General features: G+C 40.9%; 1 protein-coding gene across 1 annotated transcript in view; it reads left to right on the top strand.

The window, feature by feature from the left end:
- Window positions 1-23812, top strand: part of BEND2 (BEN domain containing 2) — a 62774-nt gene that overhangs the window by 20795 nt on the left and 18167 nt on the right. Inside the window, exons 6-18 of the mRNA XM_045089203.1 lie at window positions 891-995; window positions 1477-1879; window positions 3213-3335; window positions 4648-4755; window positions 6378-6527; window positions 8311-8457; window positions 10052-10174; window positions 11679-11801; window positions 12979-13086; window positions 16232-16372; window positions 18435-18635; window positions 20020-20141; window positions 21768-21999. Of these exons, the coding sequence (XP_044945138.1) occupies window positions 891-995; window positions 1477-1879; window positions 3213-3335; window positions 4648-4755; window positions 6378-6527; window positions 8311-8457; window positions 10052-10174; window positions 11679-11801; window positions 12979-13086; window positions 16232-16372; window positions 18435-18635; window positions 20020-20141; window positions 21768-21999 (2086 nt within the window). The remainder of the gene's footprint in view (window positions 1-890; window positions 996-1476; window positions 1880-3212; window positions 3336-4647; window positions 4756-6377; window positions 6528-8310; window positions 8458-10051; window positions 10175-11678; window positions 11802-12978; window positions 13087-16231; window positions 16373-18434; window positions 18636-20019; window positions 20142-21767; window positions 22000-23812) is intronic.

Raw genomic sequence — 23812 nt, 5'->3', positions numbered from 1 at the left:
GGTGTGGTGTGGGTGATGGGGCATTTCCGACAAGCCAGTAGGAGACATGGATGCTACTGGTCCAAGACCACACTTTGAAAACCACTGCTTTAGGCTGCCCATCACTTTATTGAAATCCTCTCTCCCCGACTCACCTGGCTGTTCCTTAGGGCAGGCTCTCGTCGTTTTCCTGTTTTCCTTTCTGTCCACAGTCCCAGCACCTGGCAAAGCAGTTCCAAGAGGTAGTAAGTAGGCCCTCAATAAATGTTTGAGTGAATGAATAAGGAAATGGTCCTGGCCTCCTGCTTAAGTGTATTTTTGGCCTGAATAAAATTTCTGTGTATTTGAAAAATTCTCAGGTTTCTTTAGCCACATACCTGGTTGGCCAATAGGGAACATATACTGGAAGGTTTTATAAGGTTAATTGTTGATTACCTTTGAAATACTTTGAAGCCAAAAGTCTCGTCTGTTCTATTTGGCTCACTGTTCTTTGCAGCACAGAATGCCCACTGCCTCTGAGTTCTCACCATGGTTATATGGAAAGAGGCTCTTTGGCCTTTTTAGCAGATTTGAAGCTTTCTTTCCTAAAATAGCCCCTTCCTTGATATAAAACGACTCCATCATAAATATGGTGGCTTATAAGAATGGTGGTACATTTACTTTCCAGTATTAAAGCTTCTTAAAATGCCCGCATGGCCTGGAGTTGTTGAGTAGGAGGTTGGGCTGCTTATCTCCCTCAGCTCCGCTCTGTGTCACCAAAACCAGGCATCCTGTGGCATTAACAAGACATTTTTGAGGACTTGAGAGCTTTTTTTGTTTGTATCAATTAAAATGTGGCTTAATGGTATTTTCTCATATGTTACTTTTCTTTTGAAATAGGAACTGCTAAAATACTTGTTTTATTGTAATAGGACTTGCATGAACTTATTGAAAGCACCAATAGGCAGGTAAACAACCTTTGTGGAATCATTTCAAAAATGCAACAGCCTTGGGAGAAACCACTGTTGCCAAACTGTGTAAGTATTATAAATACATTGATGCTACTTTGATAAACCTGTAGTTCCTAAAGAGACCAGTATCTTAGAAGTGAGAGAGAACTATGACTCTGAGATTAGCAGGGCTGATGTATACTTACTTTAGCAACAGATGGGACACTCAACATCTTTTGGATGAATGCTGAAGTTCAGGTTTGAGAAATCATGACACTGAAGATTTTTATGTTTGTAACCGTAATGTAGAATATGCAGTCAAAATGTAGGTTTGGAGAGGAATAAAAATCATGTAATAAAAATTCAGGCTTTGTCATTAACCATGGAAAATGATGTTGCAAAGAAAGGAGCCGTTCATGCTTGTATCAACTTTTTTAGATGATTTATAATGGGTTTGTGGTCATCTGGATTTACACAAAAAAGGTTTAATTGTCTACCTCATGAACAAGTTCAAGTCCAGGAACCAAAGACAAGAGCATAACCCTTTGTGTTCTCTTACCCTGGACAGGGAGACGACCACCCACCTGGACCAGCGGGAAGGAAGGAGGACCATGTCCTGCGCAACCCTGCGGAGATCTCTCTTCAGCCAGCTGTGCTGCCAGAGCTGGTCGTCAGGGAGAGTCCTCCCCTTCCCAAAATTGTCTCCACGTTTTCATTGCAGCCCAGTGTCACACCAGGCAGCCCAGCTCCTGGGCTTCCTGTCCTGTCCTATGTTTTCAGTGAAGGAGATGAAGAGGTCACCGGGGATCTCTCTTCTGCCCAGCGTCCGGCTCTGCCTGCAGCACTCCTGCCCCCGGCAGAACCCCTCGTGGCACTCTCCCCCGAGGTGGCCAGCTGCTCAACTGGACAGGGGCCTTTCCACGCGGGCCCTGACCCGGCTCCGTTGGCTTTCTGCATCCCCTCCAATTTTGGTGAGTTTGACCTGGCCTATATTATAAATAGCATCCTCTCATCCGCATTAAAAAGCATTCTTTTTAAAATTTATTTTTTAAAATTTTTATTTATTTATTTGGAAGAGAGAGACACAGCGAGAGACGGAACACAAGCTGGGGGAGAGCGAGAGGGAAAAGCAGGCTCCCTGCTGACCTGGGAGCCCCACGCACAGCTGGATCCCAGGACCCTGGAATCATGACCTGAGCTGAAGGCAGACGCTTAACGACTGAGCCACCCAGGCGTCCCTAAAGACATTCTTAATGGGAACTAGCAATAGCTGGCTTTTAAATTGAAGCGTGGTTGGCTACAGCTATTTTTTGTGTTAAAAGTTTTATGGGATAAATGTAGATTCACATGTAGTTTTAAGAAATAATCGAGTGATGCCCCCTAGCCAATTTCCCCCAAAGGTGGCATCTTGTAAAAAACTACAGTGAAACATCCTGAGTTGGATACTGATGTGCTGTAATGTGCAGATCTTACTCACCCTGGACTGACTTGTTTCACTGTGTGTCGGTGCATTTGGTTCCTTGCAGTTTTATCACGTGACGTTTGCACGTCCATGGCCACAGTCAAGGTATAGAACGTTGCCATCACCAGGACATTTACTTGAGTCGCGTCTCTGTTCTCCTCTCCCTGACTCCTGGCCCCCTGTATCTGTTCTCTCTCTCTAGAACTTTGTTGCTTCAAAATTGTTACATAGTCGATGCATACAGTATGTCACCTTTTGAAATTGGCTTTTTTTTTTCCCACTCCAGGGAGGTCCCCGAAGACTAAACCAAGTTGTTGCGTGTATCACTAGCTCCTTCCTTTTTATTGTTCGGTCCTGTTCTGTGTATAGGTGTTCTATAGTTTAATTGTTCATCTCTCAAAGCGGATTTCTGGTTCCTCCTGTCCCCCTGCCCCAAACCCAGTGTTTGATTATTAGGAGTAAGACTGCCATGGATGTTCACGTACAGGTTTTTGAGTAAATACAAGTTTTCGTATCTCGGACACGAATACTCAGCAGTGCAATTCCTGGTTATACATTATTTGCATGTTTAGTTTTTTATGAGTGATCCGGTTTCTCCACATCCTTATTTCTTGTCTTTACGTTGTTCCTTCTTCAGACCTCTTTCCTCATATCCTTCCTGACAGAAGATTTTCCTTTAAGCTTTCTGTAGGAGTAAGCCTGCCAGGGACAAAAATCTTTTTGTTTTCCTTTGTGTGCGATGTCTTTATTTCCCCTTCTTTCTGGAAGGATAGTTTCATCCAATGTAGAATTTGTGGATGCGAGTTCTGGTATTACAGCGCCTGAAAACCTTTTATTTGTAGAAATGCCAGGAGAAGCAGAAGCCAGCCTTGGAAACAGTATGGAGTCAGTATATTACCCAAGTTCCCAGGGAGATGGCAGTGGCCAAGATACTGTCTCATCTGTTTTCATCCTTCCTAATTTTGGTGAGTTTGAAGTGATACATATTACAAGTCATGCCTCTAGCTTCCCCAACATCTTTAATGTCAATTCAGTGCCAGCTCTTTTTTTAATGAAGCTTTTTATTTTGAGGTAATTGTAGATTCGCATGTAGCTGTCAGAAATTATATCTGGGATCCCATTTATGTTTTACCCATTTTCCCCAATGATCACCTCTTGGAAAACCATAGTAAAATAGCACAACTAGGTAGTGGCATTGATTCAGTCCACATTTGTATGTGTGTGTGTGTGTGTGTGTGTGTGTGTGTGTGTTTTCAGTTCAGTGCAATTTTATTCCATGAATTTTATTTATCATCATAGTTGTGACCCAGAATGCTTTCATTGTCACTGCCCATTGCTCTTTATGACCTCAACAACCTTCCTCTGGCCACCTTTTCTTCATATCCCAGCGAAGAGTGACCTGATCTCCCTTTCTAGAATTTTGTCCCTTGAATATTGTTATTTAAATGGAATTAAAATACGATATAGCCTTTGGGCATGACTTTTTTTTCCCCCTAAACATAATTTTTCTTTTTATTGTCGAATGTTCTCCCATGGTAAGGATGTACACCTGTTTGTTTCTTCACCCATGGAAGGATATCCAGGAGATTTCTAACTTTTGGCCATCAGAGGTTTAACTGTGTAAACAGTTATGTATTGGCTTTTGTGGACACTTAAATTTATATATATATTTTTAAAGATTTTTATTTTTATTTATTCGACAGAGAGAGAGCACAAGTAGGCAGAGAGGCAGGCAGAGAGGGGGAGGAAGCAGGCTCCTCACTGTGCAGAGAGCCTGATGTGGGGCTCGTTCCCAGGACCCTGAAATCACGAACTGAGCTGAAGGCAGAGGCCCAACCCACTGAGCCACCCAGGCACCCCAGTTTTATTTTTTTGGGGGGTGAATGCCCACGAGGGCAATTCTGGGTCATATGACAATTTCATGTGTAGTTTTACAAGAAACTGCTAAACATTTTCTTAGAGGAGCTGTGTCACCTTCCACATATAATATATAAATGACACAATTTCTCTTTATGCCTTTATCTTCTCTTTCCATTGTTCTTTCTCCTTGATACTTAAGGATCCATTCTTTCATCATATCTTTTATGTTTGAATATTTTCCTTTGGCCTTTATTTAAGGGTAAGTCTGCAAGGGACAAGTTCTTTCAGGTTTTCTTCATGTGACAATGTCTTTATTTCCTATACAGTAATGAAGGATAGTTTTGCTACATAGAGAATTAATGGTCGGGAGATCTTTTCTTAAGCACTTGAAAAATGTTCTTTCTGTACAAATGCCAGTAATAACAGAGACCAGCTTGGAAAACAACCCTGAGATGACAAATTACCAAACTTTACCAGGAAATAACAGTGACCAATGTTCATCTGTCTGCCTCCCACCCAATTTTGGTGAGTTTCAAATAATGCATATCGTAAGTAGTACTATGTTTAATCCAGATGTATCAGCATCCTTAATGGAAGCTAGTGGTAGTTTTTTTTAAATTAAGCTATTTTAAAACAATTTTAGATTCACATATATTTATAAGAAATAAGATCTAGACATCCATTTTATGCTTTGCCCATTTTTCCCATTGATAACATCTTGCAAAACTGTAGTAAAATGCCCCAACAAGGGTATTGACATGGATGCAATATACAGATATTACTGAGATGTGCCCAGCTGTACTTGTGGTGATTTGTGTGCATTTGTATTTATTTCAATCTCATTTTATCAGGTGAGTAGCTTTGATGTCCACCACCCAAGTCAGGATACAGAATGTTTCCATTGCCATTGAAATACCTCATCTTGCTCCTTTTAAAAATGATTTTATTTATTTATTTATTATTTGAGAGAGAGAGAGAGAGTGTGTGTGTGTGTGTGTGTGTGTGAGTGCACGAGCCAGGGGCAGGGCTAGAGGGAGAGAAAGAATCTCAAGCAGGCTCCTCACCAAGTGTGGAGAAGTCTGACACAGTCTGACTTGATCCCACAACCCTGAGACCATGACCCTGAGATCATGACTGGAGCTGGAACCAAGAGCCAGAGGTTTAACTGACTGAGCCCCCAGGCATCCCTTGTCTTGCACTTTTATTTTATTTTTTAAAGATTATTTATTTATTTATTTGACAGACAGAGATCACAAGTAGGCAGAGGCAGGCAGAGAGAGAGGGGGAAGCAGGCTCCCTGCTGAGCAGAGAGTCCAATGTGGGGCTCGATCCCAGGACCCTGGGATCATGACCTGAGCCGAAGGCAGAGACTTTAACCCACTGAGCCACCCAGGCGCCCCGTCGTCTTGCACTTTTAGAACCATACCCCCCTCTATCGGGCTGTCCTTTCCTTCACCATTGTCCATTCCCCTAGCCCCTGGCAAACACCGCTCTCTATAATTTTGTCACTCCAAGAGTGTTCTATAAAGGGAATCTTATGGTATTAACCTTTGAAGATTGTTCGGTGTTTTTCAGTCAGCATAATTCCCTGAAGATTTGTCCAGATGGCTGGATGGAGCAGCCCCTTCCCGCTTTTCTGTAGCTGCAGGGTGCAAGAGTTGTTTGCAGCCATTCAGCCACCGGAGGACATGAGTTATTGTTGCTTTTTCCCCCCTGGTTTTTGGTATTGGGAGTAAAGCTGCCGTGAACATCCACGTCCCGGTTTTTGTGTAAATACGTTTTTGTTTCTGTCATGAATGCCAACAATGTTGGATCTTCTGGTAATAGCGTGTTTCGTTCTATAAAGCAACCGTCAAACAGCTTTCCAGAGACACTACCAGTTTTCATTCCCACCAGCAATGGAAGAGTGATTGTGTCTCTCTGCAGCCACATTTCTGTTCCTCCCGTTGTGCTTTCTTTCTTCCTGACGTTCCACATTTCCTTCTTCCATCATGTCCTTTCTGTTGGAAGAGTTTCCTTTCCTCTTTCTATACAGGTAAGTTTGCTGGGGACAGATTTTAGATTTCCTTTGTTGCAGAATTCACTTTTGTCCCGAAGGGTAGTTTTGCCTCATGGAGAATTCACAGTTGAGGGTTCCTGTCTTTCAGCGGCTGAAAAATTCATACTTATAGAAGTGCCGGAAAAATCAGAAACCAGCCAGGAAAACAGCTCTAAGACAATCTATTACCCAGCTTTACTGGGAAGTGTCAATGGCCCAGGGACTGACTCTTCATCTGCCTCACTCCCGCCCAATTTCGGTGAGTTGAACATGATACATATCAACGTGTAGCTCTGTTTCATCTAGGTTCATCAACATCCTTAATACAAGCCAGTTACAGCTTTTGTCGAAACTTTTAATTTTGACGTAATTCAAGATTTGGTGCCGTTGTAAGAAATAACACAGAGATATCCCGCTTATGCTTTCCGTATTTTCCCCAGTGATACCACCCGTCAGAGCCGTATTTGAGTGTTACAACCCAGCCATTGACCTTGATACGGTTCACAGGTGTGATCGAGATGCCTCCGGTTTTACTTGCACCCGTGTGTGTGTGTGTGTATTGTGTATGTGCGTGCATGTGTGTATTTATTACTATGTAATTTGAATGTATGAGTGGGTTCGCACATCTCCCACAGTCAAGGTAGAGATCACGTCCATCACTCAAGGATCCCTCGTTAGTGCCTCTTTTTACAACCCTACCCACTTTCCCTGCCCCCAAGACCTATCTTCAACACCGGGCTATCTCCGATCTTTTCTCTGTTGCTGTAATTTTGTCTCTTCAGCTTGTTATAGAAGTAAAGTCTTCCATGATGTGACCTTTTCAGATTAGCTTTTTTCCCCCCACTCAGATGAATTGCCTGGAAACTCATCTAGTTATTTATTTATTTGATAGAAATCACAAGTAGACGGAGAGGCAGGCAGAGAGAGAGAGAGAGAGAGGGAAGCAGGCTCCCTGCTGAGCAGAGAGCCCGATGCGGGGCTCCATCCCAGGACCCTGAGATCATGACCTGAGCCGAAGGCAGCGGCTTAACCCACTGAGCCACCCAGGCGCCCTCTAGTTTGTTTTCTATATTAATAGTTTATTCCTTTTATTGATGAAAATAGTGTTATGGATATATTACATTTTGTCTGATCACTTACTGAAGGACATCTGAATTTTTTTCAGTGTTTGGCCATTAGGGAGCAAAGCAGTTATAAATATCTGTGTACACATTTTTGGGTAAATATAAGTTTTTATTTCTCTCAATTGGTGGAGAGTTTCCCGTGGTATAGATACACAACAGTTTTTTTTTTTTTTAAACATTCACACATTGAAGGACATCTGCTTTTTTTTTTTCCTTTCCAAGTTTGTGGATACGAGAAGTAAAGTTGAGCTGCTGTGAACATTCATGTACTGATTTTTATGTAAATACAAGTTTTCATTTCTCTGTCATGAATGCCAAGCGCGAAGTTGCTGAGTCTTTTTTTTTTTTTTAAGATTTTATTTATTTATTTGACAGACAGAGATCACAAGTAGACAGAGAGGCAGGCAGAGAGAGAGAGAGAGAGAGAGAGAGAGGGAAGCAAGCCTCCTGCGGAGCAGAGAGCCCGATGCGGGGCTCGATCCCAGGACCCTGAGATCATGATCCGAGCCGAAGGCAGCAGCCCAAACCACTGAGCCACCCAGGTGCCCCGAAGTTGCTGAGTCTTAACGATAATAGCATGTTTGGTTTTATAAAGACTGCCAAACAGTTTTCCAGAGAGGCTGGGCTATTCTACATTTCCAGTAGCAATGTATGGGGGGGGGTCCACTTTCTCCCCATCTATATTTCTGATCTTTCTAGTACAATTTCTTCCTTACTGATGCCACAAGCTTCCTTCTTTCATACCATCCTTTCTGTTGGAAGATCTTCCGTTAGCTATCTTCTAATAGTAAATCTGCTAGGAACAGTTTTTAGAAAGATTTTTCTTTGTGCAAGAGTGTCTTTATTTCCTCTTTCTTTCCTGAAAGATAATCTCACTCAGTACAGAATTCACAGTTAAGAGTTCTTGTCTTTCAACAGTTGAAAAAGTTGTACTTGTAGAAACGCCGGAAAATGCGGATACCAGCCTGGAAAACAGCTGTCAGACAGTGTATTACCAAACTTCATCGGGAAATGACAGTGACCCAGCTCCTGCCTCTTCATCTTTCTCCATCCCGCCTGATTTCGGTTAGTTTGAAACAATACGTATTTCAAGTAGCACTGTTTAATCTAGAAGTACCGACATTCTTCATGCCAGCTAGCGATAGCTTTTTTTGAATATTAAACTTGTGATATCGTAGTAATTTAAGATACCCATGTAGTTGTAAGAAATAATGCAGAGAGATCTCATTTATGCTTTACCCATTTCTGCCAATGATAACATGTTGCAGAGCTATGATAGACCATCACAGCCAGGGTACTGACATTGATGCCACCCACGGGTCTTATTGAAAGGCCCCCAATTCCACTGTATTGGTTTTTGTGTATGTGTTAATCCTGTTTGATTTTATCATATGAGTAGGTTTGGTGTCCACAACCACGGTCAAGATAGAGAACATTGCCATCACCATGAGGATGCGTCACCTTGCCTTTCTGAAACCGCACCCATCTGAGCATAATTCCCTGGAGAGTCATCTGACTTGTTGCGTGTATCAGCATTTCCTTCTTTTTTGTTGCTTTGTACTATTCCATGGTGCGGGGGTTCACGGTTTGTGTATTGGTTGAAGAACATCTGGACTTCCTTCCAGCTTTCAGTATTACAAGTAAAATTGCTGTGACCGCTTATGGACAGGTTTTTGTGTAAACATAAATCTTGATTTCTCTTAGATAAATGCCTGGAGAGTGCAAATGCTTGCTTGTGCAGTAATTGCATGTTTAATATCATAAGAACCTGCCCCCGTGGTTTTCCAGAGACGCGGCACCATTTTACTTTCCCACCAGCAATGTAGGAGTGGTCCAGTTTCTCTGCATCCAGATTTCTGCTGTGTTTGTCATTCTTTCTTCCTTTTTAATGCTCCACAATTTGTTTTTTCATCATTCTTTCCTGATAGATTTTCATTTAACTGTTCTCAAATGTAAGTCAGCTAGTGACAAAGACTTTTGGCTTTCCTTTGTGTGAGAATGTCATGATTTTCCCTTCATTCTTTTTTTCTTTTAACAGTTTGGATATTCATTTCTTGTTTTCAGCATCATGGAGGTAAAATTGACAGATAAAGTTGCAATATATTTAGAGCGTGTAAAGGGTGATGATTTGATGTACTGTACCTAGTGAAATGATTCCTGCCACTGAGTTCATTAACATATTTGCCATCTTGCATATTTACCTTTCATATTTTGGCGGGGAGAATGCTCAGTTCTACCTTAAGCAAATTTCAGTGATGCGATACAGTATTACGAGCTATGGTCACCAGGTTGTATGCTAGATCCTCTGTCCCTACCTACCATATAACTGAAAGTTGGTACCTTCTTACCAGCCTCTCCCCACTTTCCTCACCCCCCTGACCCCTGACAATTGCTGTTCATTTATTCTGCCTTCTGTTTTTATGAGTTTGACTTTTTTTTTTTCTTTTTAGATTCCACATGTAAGTGATACCATGCAGTATTTGTCTTTTTTTTTACTTGTCTGGCTTATTTCACTTAGCATAATACCCTCCAAGTCCATTTGTTAATGTTCTCATGTTCTCACAAGTCTGCTTCTTTATTGAAGGACAGTTTTGCGCGATCGAGATTTCACGGCTGAGATTTTGCGTCTTTCCGTAATTTGAAAATATTTTAATTGTAGGAATGTTTGTAAAGGCTCAAACCAGCCCAGAAGAGAACCCTGAGACCATAAGTTATCCAGTTTTATTGGAAGACAGCATTGGTCAAGACACTTCATCGTTACGTTGCCTTCCTCCCAGTTTCGGTGAGTTCGAAATGACACATTTGACACGTAGCATTTTTAATCTAGACTCATCAACATCCTTAGTGTAAGATAGTGGTAGATTTTTCTTTTTTTTTAATTTTTAGAAAGACATTTTATTTATGTATTTGAGAGAGAGTGAGAGAGAACGAGAATGAGCACAAGTGGGGGGGGAGGAGCCGGGAGAGAGGGACAAGCCGACTCCCCATGGAGCAGGGAACCCCCAATGTGAGACTTGATCCCACGACCCGGGGATCATGACCTGAGCTGAAGGCAGACACTTAACCGACTGAGCCACGCAGGCACCCTGATAGTGGTAACTTTTTCTGATCAAAGTTTTTATTTTCAGAAAAATTTAGCTGCACGTGCAGTTGTAAAAAAGAATACAGATAAAACCTGTGTTCCCATTCTCCGATTTCTCCCAATGGTAACATCTTGCAAAAACAGTAGAAAATAATCACAACATATTGCTCTCTTGTAACCACACCTACTCCCTCCAGAGGACTTTTCTCCCCAGTTCCATGCATTGCACTGCACTGTCTCTAACTACTGGCAGTCTGGAATCTACTCTTCAGATTTATAATCTGCCCATTCAGCATTGTTCTATAAATGGAATTGCATGGTGTTTGATACTGGTTCCTTTCCTTCAGTGTAATTTCCTGGGGGCTCATTCGTGTTGCTGCAGGGATCAGTCATTTCTTCCTTTTTCTTGCTGAGTACTATTCCAATGTAGGGATACACCAAGATTTTTAAAAATCTCTTCATCTGTTCAAAACCTCCAGGTTTCCTGTTTGGGTTAGAGCTGCTATGAATACTTGTTTATCATTTTTAGTTTTGCTTTTCAAATTCATTGCACTCTTTCACACAAGTTTTTATTTCTCTGGGATGAATGCCTAAGAGTACAATTTCTGGGTCCTTTTTTATTTTTTATTTTATCTATCTATCTATCTATCTATCTATTTATTTATTTATTTATTTTTGACAGAGATCACAAGTAGGCAGAGAGGCAGGCAGAGAGAGAGGAGGAAGCAGGCTCCCCGCTGAGCAGAGAGCCCGATGCGGGGCTCGATCCCAGGACCCTGGGATCATGACCTGAGCCTAAGACAGAGGCTTTAACCCACTGAGCCACCCAGGCGCCCCGTGGGTCCTTTTGTAATCGCATCCTTAGTTTTATAAGAAACTGACAAACTGCTTTCCAGTGTAGCTTGTACCATTTTCCTGCCAACAATGTATGGGTGATCCAGTTTCTCTGCATCCATATTTCTGCTTTTTCCATTGTTCTTTCTCCCCAATGCTCCAGAATTCTTTCTTTTATATGTGTTCTTGCAAGAAGATTTTCCTTTAACCTTTTTTTAAAGCATAAATCAGTTAGTGACAAATATTTTTGGTTTTCTTTGTCCATAAATATCTTTATTTTTGCTTCAGTACAGAAGAATAGTTTCATGGGCTATAGAACATGAGGTTGGTAGTCTTTTTTGGTAGCATTTAAAAAATGTTGTCCTTATAGAAGTTTTGGTCAAAGCAGAAACCAGCCTGGAGAATAGCACCCAGATGACAGATTATCAAACTTTGGTGGAAAATGATGGTGGTCAAGAAACTTCAGCATATTACTTCATTCCTTCCAATGTGGGTGAGTTAAAATGAAACATATTACAAGTAGCCCTATGTGATCTAGAATCATTAGTACCCTTCATGTGATCTAATGGTAGCTTTTCCTAATTAAAAATTAATTAAAATTAACAGGTAAAAATTAGAAGCTCTGTATTGAGAAAATTTTGGCTGCACATCTGTGTACCCTTCACCCTGTTTCCCCCAATGTTACAATCTGGCAGAACTATAGTATCACAAGCAGTGTATAGACATGGATATAATCCACGGATTTTATTGAGATGTTCTCAGTTTTATTTGTATCTGTGCATGGGTTTATGTGTGTGTGTATTCAGTTTTATGTTAGTAATTTCATGATGTGAGTAGGGTTTCATACCCTTCATCACCCTGTAAACCCACACCTGCTTCCCTCTTCCTACTCGCTTATGCCTACTCTGCCCTGTCCTTGCCCTTGGCAGCCACTCATCTGCTCTTCTTCTTTAGAATTTTGTCTTTTCAAGAGCTTTCTGCAGACAGACTCTCATGGCATATAATCTCTCAGAATGGCCTTTCCTCACTCAGCATGATTCCCTCCAGCTTCATCTAAGTTGCCATGTATGTCTCTTGTTCTTCCTTTTTAATCGCTGACTACTATTCCACAGTATGGATCTACCGTGGTTTGTTTATCTGCCCCTGGTTGAAGGATGTCTGGGTCGTTTCCAGTTTTGAGCTATTAGGAGTAAAGCTGCCATGTGCACTCGTGTACAGGCTTCTGTGTGAATATCAGTTTTCGTTTTTCTGAGAGAACGCCCAAGAGCACATTTGCTGGGTCCTACGGTAAGGGTAAGTTGAGTTTTGTAAGATAACTGCCTAACTTCTTTCCAGTGTCACTGTACCATTTCCACTCCCACCAGTGATTTATGAGAGATCTCGTTTTTTCTGCGTGCACGAGTCTGCTCTTTCTGTTCTTCTTTCTTCCTTCTTTATGCTCCAAGACTCCTTCCTTCATCATATCCTTTTGCTCATATTCCTCTTTAGCCACGTTTTAAAGATAAGTCAGCTGGCAACGTTTTTTTTTTGTAGTTTTCCTTTGTCTGGCAATGTCTTTATTTCTGCTTCATTCTTAAAAGATAGTTTCGCGTGATAGAAAAATCACTGTTGAGATGTCTTGTCTTGCAGCGCTTGAAAATGTTTCACTGATCAAAATGTTGTTCAAACAGAATCTGGCAAAGAAATGAATTCTGAGACAACAAGTTCCCCAATTTTAATGAAAAATGACAACGAACAAGATACTGGCTCAGAATCTTTCTTTCTTGCTCCTGGTTTTGGTGAGTTCGAAATGATACGTATTGTGAGTAGCACTCTCTAATTTAGGTTCATCAACATTCTTAATATGAATTCTTAGTGATAGCTTTTTCAAAATTAAAATTTTCATTTGAAGATATTTCAGAATCACATGTAATACATGAAATTAATACAGAGAGATCTTGTGTACCCTTAACCACATTTCTCCCAAGGCTAATATTTTATAAAAATAGAGTAAAATATCAAAAGTAGGATTTTGGCATCAATACAGTCTACACATCTATTCATATGTCCCCAGACTGATTTGTTTTCATTTGTATGTTTTCGCGTGTGTTTTGTGCTCTGTACTTTTATAAGATGCTTGCGTTCAGGTATTCGCCACTATAGTGGTGAGTTACTTCCAAGAACCCTCTCGTTGCCTGTTTATAACCATGTCGTGTGTTGTTCCTTCCCTGGCTTCATCTCTAACCCATTCAAAGGCTAATGTGTTCTCTCCTTCTTTATAATTTTATAGTATTTTATAGAAGAGTATATGAAAAATTGGTGTTACTTTTTTAAATGTTTGATGAAAAATCTCTGATAAAATCATTTGGGCCTATAGATTCCTTTTCTGAAGGCTTTTAATTGCAAATTTAATGTCTTTGGTGGATATAGGACTGCTTAGATATCTATGTCATCTTGGTTGAGTTTTGGTCTGTGTAATTTTGGAGGAATTGGTTCAACACTTCTAGGTTATCAAATTTTATGAACGTAAAGCAGTCTGTCATATTCCCTATTATCATTTTGATGGCTGCTGGATTACTTCTTTCATTCCTGGTATCGATGGTTTGTGTCATCTCTTTCTTTTTAGAGTTTTATTAGCTTTATTAATCTTTTGGAGGCATCAGTTTTTTGTTTCATTGATTTCATATTTTTCAGTTTCATTGATTTTTATTCTTTATTATTTCATTCTCTTTGCTTATTTGGAGTCTATTTTACTCTTCTTAGTTTTTGGTGTAAGAACTTAGATTATAGATTTAGAACTGTCCTCTTTTCTAATGTAAGCATTTATATTATGCTATAGATTTCAGATTACAGATATATGCTGTAGATTTCATTTTCAGTACTGCCTTAATTATATTTTGATGTGTTTTATTTTCATGAACTCCTATGTATTTTATTATTTCTTTGAAAACTTTCTATTGTCTATTCCTGATTCCTATTTTGATTCTATTATGGTCAGAAAATATACTCAATATGATATCTTTTCTTTTAAACTTGAGATTTTTTTCCTCTGGTGTATGATGTGCCTTGTTTTGGTGAAAGCTCCGCAGGCATTTCAACTTTGCACATATTCCCTGGCACAGAGGAACATTTGTTCCATAGGCATTCGAAAAAAAAAAAAATCTATTCTGGTTTTGTTGGGTGGAATGTTCTATAATGACAATCCTGTTGGTCGAGTGTGTTGTTCAGATCTTCTATAACCTTGCTGATTTTTGGTCTGCTTATCGCACCAGTTGCTAAGAGAGGGGGGATGTGAGATCCTCAACTTGAATTATGGATTTCATTATTTCTTCTTTCAGCTCTTTCAGTTTTTGTTTCATGTATTTTGAGAATTTATCATTTGGCATGTTGAGAATCATTGTCTTCCTCGGGTTGATCTTTTTCATCTTTGTTTGTAGTAAATTTCTTTGCTCTGAAGTCTACTTTATCTGATGTCAACGCAGCTACTCTGCTGTTTTTTGGACTCATGTTTGCATGGTATATTCTTCTCCATCTTTTTACTTTCAATCAATCTATGTAATTGAACTTACAGAGTTTCTTGTAAACACCACAGAGTTGATCTTTTTCATCCACATTATCACTTGTTTTCATTTAACTGATATTGTTAGGTTAACTACATACCAGATAATTATTGCTATCATAGACTTAAGTCTATCATTTTGTTACATTTCTTTTGTTTCCTATTTTCTCATTTTTAAAAGTTTCTTCAATTAATTTTTTTTAAAAAAGATTTTATTTATTTATCTGACAGAGAGATCACAAGTAGGCAGAGAGGCAGGCAGAGAGGTGGGGGTGGGGGAAGCAGGCTCCCTGCTGAGCAGAGAGCCTGTTGTCCTCGGACTCCATCCCAGGACTCTGGGATCATGACCTGAGCTGAAGGCAGAGGCTTTAACCCATTGAGCCACCCAGGCGCCCCTTCAATTAATTTTTTTAAGTAATCTCTACACCCAATGTGGGCCTTGAACTCACGACCCCGAGATTGAGAGCTGCATGCTCTACTGAATGGGCCAGCCAGGCGCCCCTCTCATTCTTTTTTTGTTTATCTTTTTTTGCCTTCCTGTGGGTTACCTGAATATTTTTCTATGTTCCATCTTTATGTTTTTTAATATATTGCTTTGTACAGTTTTCCCAGTGGTCGCTCTGGATGTTATTTTATATATATGTGACTTATCACAGTCTACTGGTCTCAGCATTTTACCACTTGGAATGAAGTGCTGAAACTTTTAATTCCACTTAGTTTCCTGTGCCCTCCTCACTTTTAACTTACTGTCTTGGATGTCAGATGGTGTTTTCATTTTTGTTTCGGTCATGAAGCATGATTTATAGAACTCATGATTGCATTATATTCATCCATATTTCTGCCTCTTCTGTTCTTTATTTCTTGTTATTATTGAATGGTATTCTGTGGTATTAGATTTACCATGGCTTGTTGAACCATTCACCTACTGAAGGACAGCTGGGTTGTCATGGTTTTGGCTATTATGAATAAAGGTAAGAACACTCATGTGCAGGCTTTGGTGTCATATCATGAGCTTTTATTTCTCTGGGATAAATGCCCAAGAGCGAAATTTCTGTGTCATGTGATCATCGAAGATTCAGTTTTATAAGAAGCTGCCAAACTGTTTTCCAGTGTAGCCATTCCATTTTATACGGAATGAAGATCAAGTTTCCCTTCATACATACTTCTGCTATTTCTGTTGTTCCCTTTTCCTTCCTGATGCACCAAGATTCTTTATGTCATCATAACTTTTCTGTTGATCTTCCTGTAGCCTCTCCTTAAGAGTAGGTCTGCTAGTGACAAACACTTGTGGTTTTCTTTGTCTGAGAATGTGTTTATTTCCCCTTCACACCTGAGCGATAGTTTGCTGGATGGTGAATTTACAATTGAGACTCCTTTTCTTCCAGCGCTTTTACCTGTAGAAATACTGTTAAAAGCAGAAAACAACGTGGGAGACGTCCCTGAGATAATGAACTACCCAGTTGTATTGGAAAAGGACAATAGCCAAGATTCTATCTCGCCATCTCTCTGTGGCCCTTCTGGTTTTGGTGAGTGCGAAATGACACGTATTACAAGCAGCGCCATTTAACCTATATTCTTCAAACATCCTTGATACAGGCTAATGGAAGCTTTTTGTTTTCTATTTTAAAGGTTGGTTTTAGGTTATATTAATCAGAATGGCTAACACTTATTGAGTATTATGCACAAGACACTGTGCTAATCAACTGACATATCTCTTCTCTATTAATATTCAAATGACTTCATAAGTAGGTGTTTTTATTATTCCCATTCTCAAAGTCACAGAGCTAGTGAGTGACAGTTCTGGAACTCTCGGTCCTCTCTGACTTAAAGCTCATGTTTCTTCACACCCTCCTGTATTCCCTGCCAAGCCACAGTGGCAGAGAGGAAGGGACCCTAAGTTCTGTAGTTTCTAAGGGCAAGCCTTCCTAATATTGTATAGTTCCTTTGTGTCTCTACTTCTGGTAGCTATTCTCTTATTAATATTCTAGCATAGGGCTCAGCAAACTTTTTCAGTAATGGGCTAGATCAGAACTATTTTAGGCTCTCTGGGCCATCTGGTGTCTGTCACAACTACTTAGCTCTGCTGCTGTCGCATGAAAGCAGCCACAGATGTAGGTAGATGGATGGGTGTGGCTTTGTGCCAGTGTAACTCGCTTTACACAAACTGGTGTTGGGATTGGCCTGGGGACTGGAGTTTGCTGACTCCTGTCCTAGAGGAGATGCTTTTCTTTTAAATTGTTTTGCTAACTAAACTAGAAAAAAACTTCAAATATTGTATTCTTTATTACTAAATGGGCACTGTGATATGCTGTGGTTAGAAGTATACGGTGGTGAGAATTTTCTGAAAGGTAGTCTGTATAAAAATCCGTGGAAGTATTCATGCCAGTTGACTCAGTAATCCCACTGATATCTGAAAATTCAATCAATAGAAAAGATTTGTATTTAAATTTTGGTACAGGATGTTCTTTTCAGAATCGTGAAAAATCGGGAGCAGCCAAACAAGCAACCATAGGGAATTAACTAAGTTATTCCTGGTATATCCGTGGGGTATGAAACAGTAAAGCACAATGGTCAAGAGCATGGGCTCCTAGGTCAGACCATCTGGGGTCAAATCCCAGCTCTGTGTCTTACTAACCATGTGGTCTTCAGCCACGTCTCTAACCTAAATATTAGTTTCTTCCTTTGGGGAAGTGACAAAAATCATCGTACCTATTTCATAGAAGTGTGAGACTCAAATGGAATAATTCACTGAAAACCCTTAACACAGTGCTCAGAAGGTAAGTGTAACATAAATGTCACCTGTCAGGAAAATCATGAAGATAGGAATGCCGACTTGAAAGAAAAAACCCAAAGAAAATGAAGACATGCTTGAAATAGAATGGTAACTGAAGAAGCAGGATTCAGACTATATACAAAGTATGATTTTAATTCTGTGTTTAAAAAAGAAGAAATAACAAAAAGACTAGAAGGCATTAGCAGAGTAATGGTTCACAGCACTTTGCTTATAAACAGATTTAAAACCTGGCTCTGTGAGTTTATTCAAATGCCTTACCTTCTATGACCCTCAGTTTCCTCTTCGAAGGGGTAACAAGTTGTTAGGATAATGAAACCGAGCTTATAGACATAAAATATTTAGCCTAGTGCCTGATATATATAGTAGTTACTCAATAAATGCTAGCTTTTTCAAAATTTTCTTAATTATGCCCGCCCATACTTTCTAGATTATCTTTAGGGAACATATACTCCTACAGTAATATGGCTCCGAGTGTACTTTTAGATGATAAAAGGAAGCAGTGGGATCTCAGAGCCACATGTTTGCATATGCATCTTTGGCCCAAGAGTTGAATTTATTCAAGACAGTGAAATGACTAGTTCAAGTACCAAAAATTCAAGAAGAGCAAAAGTGAAAAATGCTAAGTTATGCAGATGGCATCAGAGACCTTTTGAAGGGAGAGAGAAGTATAGGAAAAGATTTATCCAAGTAGAAATTAGTGAATTAGAAATCAATTAGTTTAATTTTCTTGGGCACTTTCTTGGTAGCCTTGCATGAGAAAACCAAGACTTTACTTTCTCTCTGTGTTTTAAAAGGGTATCTTGGTGATCCAAAAAGGAATGTCAGGTTGCTTAATATTAATTTGCTGACTGCACAAAAGAAGAGCCATCCGAGGCATGCAGCCCGCTACTTGGTTCATGTTTTGTTCTCCAAGGAAATTCTGGTGCGCAGCTGGGTAGGCATCAACTCCCAAGGCCGCCAACCTCTAGATCCAAACAAAGTGGCTGCAATAAGAGGTATGTAAACTCTTTGTGAAGTCTTGTCTGATCATCACTGGGTTGTCTGATGAATGTTATTGGTAGTTTAAGAGCTAGTGAGGAAGACTGTGTAAATCTTAGAGCTGTTTTTCACCTGTCTGACCCCGATTTTACAATTTAACATTACGTAATGGGTAACAACTTGTAAAGAATGCAACTTGTCCATAGACTAATGGAATAAGACAAGATTTATTTTTTATTTTTTTAAAGATTAAAAAAAATTTATTTCACAGAGAAAGAGAGAAAGAGAAAGACTGCACAAGTTGGGGTGGGGAGTGGCAGTCAGAGGGAGAGGCTCCCTGCTAAGCAGAAAGCCCTACATGGGGCTCCATCCCAGGACCCCGGGATCATGACCTGAGCTGAAAGCAGGCGCTTAACCGACTGAGCCACCCAGGCGCCCAAGACAAGCTTTATTGATTATAGCTGCTTATGGCTAGAACTAAGTCAATTTTTTAGTGCTCAAGCTTGGTACTAAAAAAATAAAGAAAAAAGCCCCCCAAAATGGGGAGGATTAAAACACACTTTGGTGCTACTAACTTGACAAAAGAGAAATAGAAAGTCATGATTAATCTAATTCAGCCTCCTGCCTTCCCCGCTTCCAGCAATTTGGTTGAAGGTTGTAGAACTCATGGGCACTGAGACCATAACAACGAATAAGTATTTCTGACCTCAAGGAGTTCACAGTCTAGAAAGTACTGTTGAGGGAAACAGATCAATCCCAGTCCAGGGCGATAATGTTGTAGAAGCTCAGAGAGTAAGCAACTACTCTGAGGGCACTGGGGGAGGCTTACTAAGGACAGAACACTTGAGCTAGATTTGAAATCCTTAGCTAGATAAATAGGAAGGATATTCTAGGCAGAGGGAATAGCTTCTAGGGAAGACGGACACGTAGTGTCCCAAATAAATACACTGCAGTCTAAGAGTGTTGGCTATAACACCATTTTCTGCTTACAGGTTTCCTTTTCAGTTTTAATATATCCATAGGGTTATTCAGTGGCATTAGCCCCCAGAAATAGTTGACATTCTGTTACACACTTATTTTTGAAAGCACCATAACCTCATCGCTTCTCAGCTGTTTGGCTAAGATTTAAGTATAGTATCTGTTCTTAGTTTAATAAAAGCACCACAACCTCGTTAGTGGCTCCCCACATCAGTGTTTTATAGGGGAATTGCACCTTAGAAGAAGTGAGATACTCAGCAAAACATCCTTTTTTGGTAGAATTTTTAAACTCTCAGAAAGAGAGAAAAGAGCAGCAATTCAAAATAGAAAATGTCAGTATTTTCAACTAAAAAAGTCTCATCAGTTCTTTGGGTTTTGTTTTCTTTTTATAAAATTTTCATCAATGTTTTCCACTATTTGCAGAACATCTGGCAACAAATTTTCCCAACCATGATTTGCGTGAATGTGGAAAAGACTGGAAAACTTGTGTTGCTGATATCAATTCTCTGATCTATTGTTTATGTGCCGAATCCCTCACAGCACCAGTAAGTTATTTTTTATTTAAATATGGTCACTGCTGTATCAGGGCATACTGTATACAGTTCCAGAATGGAGAGTGTGACACATGGCATCTTTAGGTCGTGTGTTCAAAATCTTGTTTATTTAATTTTGGGGGCAGTGTATGGTCTCTGCCTGTTTATTTTACTCTTTGATATTTATGCTCCATACAAATATCCTAAAGAGAAAATGAATCAAATGGAGTGTTACGAAGTGTTACGATCAGTGTATTTGAAGGCATAGGGTATATGAAGAAGAGTTCTCAGCTGCAGAGATGTTTGGGAAATCTTTTTCAGCATCCCGCTGAGTACCGCAGAGAAGGGGAGACTGTGGCATGGCAGCAAAGGGAGGCGCTTCTGTCTTTGTCCACTTTCAGTGATGGCAGAACCTGGTGGATGTCGTGCTGGCCGTGAGGTTCAGCTGCTGCCGGTATCTTACCACGTCCCTAGTTACTTGTTAAACAGGAATCTGGCTTTTCTCGCATCCATTCAATCATGAAAGTGCATTAGAGATTTTTTTTTTTTAACACAAATGGGCCTGCAGTGGAGAGTGTCACGTCTATTGCTTTCTCCTGTTGAAGCATTTAACTTAACAATTTCTCATTTCCACCCACCTCTCTACAAAGCCCATGTTATTCTCGCCATGTCTCGTTGGTCCTGCATCTCTAGAGTAAGTGCATGGAAACTAGTTGCCCAGAATATCTGTAGCTGAGCTTCTGTTTTCCTGGTGAACGGCTTGATTTCAGTGATAGCTCAAGCACCATCTGTCTGAAACCAAATCTGCTTATTTTTCACATTCCCTTTTCTATCCTACAAAAATTGCACCCTCAACATTTGAATGTAAAATTATGATGCTGCCTGGAAAATGCTAATTTGCATATGTGCTTCAGCGTCAGGAGAGAAGCAGCAGCTGCCATGTACCTGCTGCGTCCTTGACTCCGAGGGGGACGGTCCCTGACGGGCGACAGCGGCAGCCCTGCAGGGAAGCTTGTGAGAAATGCAGAGTCTTGAGGGTCCCGTTAGACCTGCAGAGGCAGGATTTGCATTTTAGCAAGACCCCAGGGGGTTCGCGTGTACAGAGCCATGTGGGAAGTCCTGGCCTAGAGCGCGGGTTGTCACCGAATCACGGGAGACGCTTTCAAAGAAAGTCGTGAATGCTGGAGCTCTCCCACCCTTGGCACCAGAGGGTCTGGTGACATATGCCAAGAAAGTGGGTCTCAAGCACAGCTTAAAAAAAAAAATCCCCAAGGTCTTTAGAGATTCCTAGAGTCTCTAGCCACTGGGGAAAAAGAGAAGACAAACAAGAATGGTAAAAAAATTAAAACCCCCAAATTGTCAACTCAGAACAGACTCATTTACGCGTTTCTTCAGGAAATGTTTACTAAGCACTTATTTGGCGCCAGCAGTTATCATTAGATAAAGCTACCGAGCCCTCCAAGAGGCTAAGCCACATGTCTGCTTCTGTCACGGCGCACACTACCTGGGGGTTTCTGGTGACCTTATTAAAGACCGTTGCTCCCTCGCCAACCTGGGGGGCCCTGGCAGGTGATGGAGCGTGACCATATCTTCTCACAGGGGGACTTTGGTTATTATAGACACAATGTTGTGTTTCAGCAGAAAACTGGTGACAGCAATAAAGGTCCCCCCAGTCTCGACATCCCAGCGCCTACAGATTTGAACGATAAAGGGGGGACTGATGGCCATGAAAGCAGTTCCCAGCTTTGTGAGCGAACCATTGCCTTCAGAACAGGAGAAAATGGGAATTCTTGGTGGAACAGCAGGGTTTACCCTCAAGGAGTTCAAGAACGTCCCACTGAGAATTCAGTGATATGTTATGAAGCACTGGGTGAGTTATTAATACAAGTTCTCTTGATGCTAAATGTTGAGTCTGGATGGTACATTCCTGGGGCTCAGTGTACTGTTCTACTTTCAAAGATTTTTGAAACTTTTCATAATGAGACATCTAAACAACTTAATCTCTCCTATTAATGGGTTAATGAAATATAGAAACCTACTTCTGGGACTGATAGGTTTATTTATTTATTTATCTGAGAGACAGGAGAAACAGAGCACGTGAGTGCGCAGAGGGAGAGGGAGAGAGCACCTTAAGCCAACTCTGTGCTGAGCACGAAGCCCGGCCCGGGGCTCGATCTCATGACCCTGAGGTCACGCCCTGGGCTGAAACCAAGAGTTGGATGCTTCACCAACTGTGCCACTCAGGCGCCCCGAGACTGATAGTTTTTAACATTAAGCTACATCTGCTATTTTTCCTTCAGAAAGCAACTCTGGGTCTGTTCCTTCAAGCCGGGCAAACTCTCTGGTTAGGCAGAAGGAGCTACAGCGGGTTGCGACTCAGGGGTCTTGCTCTCTCTGTGCCTGACACATGACAGGTGCTCCTTAAACGGTTTTTGTGTGAATTAATGAATCTCATTCCTCAAAACATTTTGCCCCCACTGCTCGCTGTCGGCTGGAGGCACATCCTACTGCATTCGTATCAAGAGGCGGTGGGTTCCGTAGGTGACTGTGCACCTGCCACTCATGCTTCCGGACACCTCCTCCTCAGTCTGCTTGGGTTTAGTGGCACCTGAGGTGGTCAAACTCTTTTCCGTCTCTCCCCTGCTAACCTTCAGTAGGGTATGACCTGTGAACCTCTTCCAATGAAATTATTTAAAAGGTGCATCTTTATATATATTTTTTCCATTATAAAAGTAAAATAACTACTATGTTTGTTTTTTGGATTTTTTTTTTTTTTTAGATTTTGTTTATTTATTTGACAGAGAGAAATCACAAGTAGGCAGAGAGGCAGGCAGAGAGAGAGGAGGAAGCAGGGCCGGATGCAGGACTCGAACCCAGGACCCTGGTATCATGACCTGAGCCGAAGGCAGAGGCTTAACCCACTGAGCCACCCAGGCGCCCCTGTAACTACTGTATTTGTTCAGGCTGTATACCGCAGAAACAAACCCTGGCCTAATTAAACCATAGCAAAAATCAGTGGATGAAGAGCTCCTGGATTTGAAGAAGCGTGGAGCAAACCGAGCCGTAAACAGGAGCCAAACCACCAACCCTTAGATTGTGACCTCTCTCGCCCACTGAGGTCTATGGGGGCTCTGTCTGCATCTTCCATGATCTCTACGTTCTAGTTCTCTCTCGTCCCTGTTAGATTCCTAGGACAAAGAATCTGATCTACAGCGCTTAGGTCCCAGGTCTAGAACCAGGAGATAGGTCCAACATAATGAACTGTGAGCCAGGCAGCTGCCCACTTTGTGTACAGTCTCTTACACCGTTTTGTTTTGAAAAGGTCAAAAATATTCTGCAGGAAAGAAAGGTTCCTATGATCAAGATACCATAAAGAACTAAGATGAATATTTTAATTTTCTTCTAATTTTTTTCTTACCTTTTAAAACATTATGGTCTCTATATATTCACGCTTCTTTTTAAACATGATATGTGTGGGGCGCCTGGGTGGCTCAGTCGTTAAGCCTCTGCCTTCTGCTCAGGTCACGATCCCGTGGTCCTGGGATTGAGCCCCGCATCCGGCGCTCTGCTCGGCGGGGAGCCTGCTTCTCCCTCTCCCACACCCCCTGCTTGGGTTCTCTTTCTCGCTGTGTCTCTCTCTGTCAAATAAATAAATAAATAGATAGATAGATAGATAGATAGAT

The sequence above is a fragment of the Mustela putorius genome, unplaced genomic scaffold, assembly GCF_011764305.1.
Source record: "Mustela putorius furo isolate JIRA1106 unplaced genomic scaffold, ASM1176430v1.1 tig00003836_pilon_pilon_pilon, whole genome shotgun sequence".
In the NCBI taxonomy this organism is placed as follows: domain Eukaryota; kingdom Metazoa; phylum Chordata; class Mammalia; order Carnivora; family Mustelidae; genus Mustela; species Mustela putorius.
The sequence above is the reverse complement of the archived record's forward strand: the minus strand, read 5'-3'. Positions and strand labels throughout refer to the sequence as shown.